The sequence below is a fragment of the Bombina bombina genome, unplaced genomic scaffold (genome assembly GCF_027579735.1).
Source record: "Bombina bombina isolate aBomBom1 unplaced genomic scaffold, aBomBom1.pri scaffold_712, whole genome shotgun sequence".
Lineage (NCBI taxonomy): Eukaryota > Metazoa > Chordata > Amphibia > Anura > Bombinatoridae > Bombina > Bombina bombina.
In genome coordinates, this window is record NW_026510729.1 from 42,320 (window position 1) to 48,319 (window position 6,000).

Consider the following 6,000-nt stretch of genomic DNA (forward strand, 5'->3'; position numbering starts at 1 on the left):
TGACTGTACAATGACTGAACAATGACTGTACAATGACTGAACAATGTCTGTACAATGACTGAACAATGACTGAACAATGACTGTACAATGACTGAACAATGACTGTACAATGACTGAACAATGACTGTACAATGACTGAACAATGACTGTACAATGACTGTACAATGACTGAACAATGACTGTACAATGACTGAACAATGACTGTACAATGACTGTACAATGACTGTACAATGACTGTACAATGACTGAACAATGACTGTACAATGACTGTACAATGACTGAACAATGACTGTACAATGACTGTACAATGACTGCACAATGACTGTACAATGACTGAACAATGACTGCACAATGACTGAACAATGACTGTACAATGACTGTACAATGACTGAACAATGACTGTACAATGACTGTACAATGACTGCACAATGACTGTACAATGACTGAACAATGACTGCACAATGACTGTACAATGACTGTACAATGACTGCACAATGACTGTACAATGACTGAACAATGACTGCACAATGACTGTACAATGACTGAACAATGACTGTACAATGACTGAACAATGACTGAACAATGACTGTACAATGACTGTACAATGACTATCTAAAATGCTTCTTTCTTTTTGTATCCTCAATTTAAAATCATATCTATGTAGGATCAGCAATGAACTACTAGGAGCTAGCTGCTAGAATTGGGAAGTTGTTTAAAATTGTTTGCTCTATCTTAAAGGGACACTAAACCCAATTTTTTTCTTTCATGATTCAGATAGAGCATGAGATTTTAAGCACCTTTCTAATTCACCACTCCTATTATCAATTTTTCTTTGTTCTCATCCTATCTTGATTTGAAAAAGCAGTAATGAAAGGTTAGGAGCCGGCCCATTTTTAGTTCAGCACCTGGGTAGCACTTGCTGATTTGTGGGTAAATGTAGCAAACCAATCAGCAAACGCTACTGAGGTGCTGAACTAAAAATGGGCCGGCTCCTAACCTTTCATTACTGGTTTTTCAAATCAAGATAACAAGAGAACAAATAAAAATTGATAATAGGAGTCAATTAGAAAGTTGTTTAAAATTGCATGCGCTATCTGAATCATGGAAAAAATTTTGGCGTTAGTGTCCCTTTAATTGTGAAAGAAAACAATTGGGCTTCTTGTCCCTTTAATTATGGTGCATTATCATTTAATAATTGTGATTACTAAACGTGACTTTCTTGCACAATTGTGTATGGTGTAGGCTCTGTTTTCCGTGATGAGTTTGATCTGGCCATACTTCAGCTGCAAGAGAACAATCGGCTGGAAGATCTCAAGCGGAAATGGTGGGATGGAGGAAAATGTCCAAAGGAGGAAGACCATCGAGCCAAAGGTAAAATACAATATTCTTTCCAGGTTAACACCAAATTCCTTACCTGATTTAAATGGTGCTTTTTTTCTCCTGCACATTTCAGCTGTCATTTTATATCACTTTCCTTTCTGCTAACTCTCAAGAGTAGGCCTTACTTTTGGCTAGCTTACAAGTGGCGCGCTATTTAGAGCTCATGCTCGAACGCTAACTTTGCTAGAAGTTAACTTTTTGTACAAGTCGGGTAGTGCTTATATTACAAGTTGAAAGTAAAAAGTTGAAATGTCTTACCCTTACAGGGACACTGAGCCCAAATTTTTTCTTTAAGCAACTTTCTAATTTACTCCTATTATTACATTTTCTTCATTCTCTTGGTATCTTTATTTGAAATACAAGAATGTAAGTTTAGATGCTAGCCCATTTTTGGTGAACAACCTGGGTTGTTCTTGCTGATTGGTGGATAAATTCACCCACCAATAAAACAAGTGCTGTCTAGGGTCCTAAAACAAAAAAGAGGCTTAGATGCCTTCTTTTTCAAATAAAGATAGCAAGAGAACAAAGAACATTTGATAATAGGAGTAAATTAGAAAGTTGCTTAAAATTGCATGCTCTATCTGAATTACAAAAGAATAAATTTGGGTTCAGTGTCCCTTTAAGAACCAGGGCTATTTTTACATTTCTGCGATGTTTGTGCTTAGCTGTAATTTTCCTCTTACTCATTTACTGTACCCACACATATAATATACCGTTTATATACTCATTTACTGTACCCACACATATCATATACAGTTTATATACTCATTACTGTACACACACATATTATATACCGTTTATATACTCATTACTGTACCCACACATATCATATACAGTTTATATACTCATTTACTGTACCCACACATATTATATACCGTTTATATACTCATCACTGTACCCACACATATCATATACCGTTTATATACTCATCACTGTACCCACACATATCATATACAGTTTATATACTCATTACTGTACACACACATATTATATACCGTTTATATACTCATTTACTGTACCCACACATATTATATACAGTTTATATACTCATTACTGTACACACACATATTATATACCGTTTATATAGTCATCACTGTACCCACACATATCATATACCGTTTATATACTCATTACTGTACACACACATATTATATACCGTTTATATACTCATTTACTGTACCCACACATATTATATACAGTTTATATACTCATTACTGTACACACACATATTATATACCGTTTATATACTCATTTACTGTACATACACATATTATATACAGTTTATATACTCATTTACTGTACCCACACATATCATATACCGTTTATATACTCATTTACTGTACCCACACATATCATATACCGTTTATATACTCATTACTGTACACACACATATTATATACCGTTTATATACTCATTTACTGTACACACACATATTATATACTGTTTATATACTCATTACTGTACCCACACATATTATATACAGTTTATATACTCATTTACTGTACCCACACATATCATATACCGTTTATATACTCATCACTGTACCCACACATATCATATACAGTTTATATACTCATTACTGTACCCACACATATTATATACAGTTTATATACTCATTACTGTACCCACACATATCATATACCGTTTATATGCTCATTTACTGTACACACACATATTATATACCGTTTATATACTCATTTACTGTACCCACACATATCATATACCGTTTATATACTCATTACTGTACACACACATATTATATACTGTTTATATACTCATTTACTGTACACACACATATTATATACTGTTTATATACTCATTACTGTACCCACACATATTATATACCGTTTATATACTCATCACTGTACCCACACATATTATATACCGTTTATATACTCATTTACTGTACCCACACATATCATATACAGTTTATATACTCATTTACTGTACCCACACATATTATATACAGTTTATATACTCATTTACTGTACCCACACATATCATATACCGTTTATATAGTCATCACTGTACCCACACATATCATATACCGTTTATATACTCATTTACTGTACCCACACATATCATATACCGTTTATATGCTCATTTACTGTACCCACACATATTATATACCGTTTATATACTCATTTACTGTACCCACACATATCATATACCGTTTATATACTCATCACTGTACCCACACATATCATATACCGTTTATATACTCATTTACTGTACCCACACATATCATATACCGTTTATATGCTCATTTACTGTAGCCACACATATCATATACCGTTTATATACTCATTACTGTACCCACACATATCATATACCGTTTATATACTCATCACTGTACCCACACATATCATATACCGTTTATATACTCATTTACTGTACCCACACATATCATATACCGTTTATATGCTCATTTACTGTAGCCACACATATCATATACCGTTTATATACTCATTTACTGTACCCACACATATTATATACCGTTTTTCTTGCCATTAAATGGACTTTCATCATATCTTATAATTTACTATACAAAAATTATAAAATATGATGAAAAATTGAAAACAAAAAAACCTTTTTCTAACTTCCAAAATCTGTTACACATCTACAACCACCAAAAAAAACACCCATTCTAAATAGTTTATAAATTTTGTCCTGAGTTTAGAAATACCCAATGTTTACACGTTCTTTGCTTTTTTTGTAAGTTATAGGGCCATAAATACAAGTAGCACTTTACTATTACCAAACCATGTTTTTTCAAAATTAGCGCTAGTTACATTGTAACACTGATATCTGTCAGGAATCCCTGAATAACCCTTCACATATAAAGTATATACATTTTTTAAGTAGACACCCCAAAGTATTGATCTAGGCCCATTTTTGTATATTTCATGCCACCATTTCACCGCCAAAAGCAATCAAATAAAAAAAAAATCATTTTTTCACTAACTTTTTTACAAACTTTAGGTTTCTCACTGAAATTATTTACACCGCTACACTATGACACTTTTTTTGCACAAAGTGGGAGAGAGAAGGGAGGAAATTTTGTTCTAAGGGATCTGGGAGGGGTGTGGGGTTGTTTATTGAGGGGGGAAGCTACACTACAAAAAAATATAAAAAAACAAAAATAACGTTTGATGAAAAACTGGGTACTGGCAGACAGCTGCCAGTACCCAAGATGGCGCACAATAAGGTAGAGGGGGAGGGTTAGAGAGCTGTTCTGGGGAGGGATCAGGGAGGTTGGGGGCTAAGGGGGAATCCTACACAGCAGAATATGTAAATATGTTAAAAAAATAAAAGATACCTTTTCTTTTAGTACTGGCAGACTGCTAAGGCGGGGTCAATTGTGGGGGGGCGGGGGAGGGAATAGAGCTGTTTGGGAAGGATCGGGGGGGTGGGATGTTTCAGGTGGGAGGCTGATCTCTACACTAAAGCTAAAATTATCCCTGCAAGCTCCCTACAAGCTACCTAATTAACCCCTTCACTGCTGGGAAAAATACATGTGTGGTGCGCAGCGGCATTTAGCGGCCTTCTAATTACCAAAAAGCAACGCCAAAGCAAGCCATATAAGTCTGCTATTTCTGAACAAAGGGGATCCCAGAGAAGCATTTACAACCATTTGTGCCATAATTGCACAAGCTGTTTGTAAATAATTTCAGTGAGAAACCTAAAGTTGGTTAAAAAATGTGTGAAAAACTGAACGATTTTTTTTATTTGATTGCAATTGGCGGTGAAATGGTGGCATGAAATATACCAAAATGGGCCTAGATCAATACTTTGAGATGTCTACTAAAAAAATATATATATACATGTCAATGGATATTCAGAGATTCCTAACAGATATCAGTGTCCCAATGTAACTAGCGCTAATTTTTAAATAAAGTGGTTTGGAAATAGCAAAGTGCTACTTGTATTTATGGCCCTATAACTTGCAAAAAAAGCAAAGAACATGTAAACACAGAGGGCGCGATCCGATAAAGGTCGTAGTTTGCGGTGCAAGCGAGGGAACCCCCGCCTCCCGTAGTTTCAGCTCGCAACTCGAGCTATCTAATATACGGCACCGTCAGATGCTAAGGTGCCGTAAGTCGGATAAACCAGCGATGTCCAGAAATCTGCGTAAGTACAAATTTCTGGAGTTACCAATGACTTACGGCACTTTAGAAACTGCCGGCGCCTACAAAAACTGACTAAGTTATGAAATCACCCGTACTGTCTAACACGCCTCCCAAACATAGCCCCACATGTCTAACCCTCTATCCGCTATCCCCCCTCACTCTCCTAATAATAAATGCATTAACCCCTAAACCGCCGCTCCCGGACCCCGCCGCCACCTAATAAAGTTATTAACCCCTAAACCGCCACGTCCGGACCCCCCCACCTTTTACATTAACTACCCCCTAATATGAGTTCCTACCCCGCCGCCACCTACATTAACTACCCCCTAATGTGAGCCCCTATACCGCTGCCAGCTACATTACCTACCCCCTAATGTGAGCCCCTATACCGCCGCCACCTACATTAACCACCCCCTAATGTGAGCCCCAATACCGCTGCCAGCTATATTACCTACCCCCTAATGTGAGCTCCTACCCCGCCGCCAACTAT

The 6,000-nt window shown here is 36.3% G+C and overlaps 1 protein-coding gene across 1 annotated transcript in view; it reads left to right on the forward strand.

Annotated features, from left to right (window-relative positions):
* LOC128643350 (glutamate receptor ionotropic, kainate 4-like) overlaps positions 1-1,485 on the forward strand; it is a 38,647-nt gene extending 37,162 nt beyond the window's left edge. The window contains exons 2-3 of the mRNA XM_053696280.1: positions 1,243-1,371; positions 1,454-1,485. Coding sequence (XP_053552255.1) covers positions 1,243-1,371; positions 1,454-1,485 — 161 coding nt within the window. The remainder of the gene's footprint in view (positions 1-1,242; positions 1,372-1,453) is intronic.
* Positions 1,486-6,000: the final 4,515 nt, after the last annotated feature.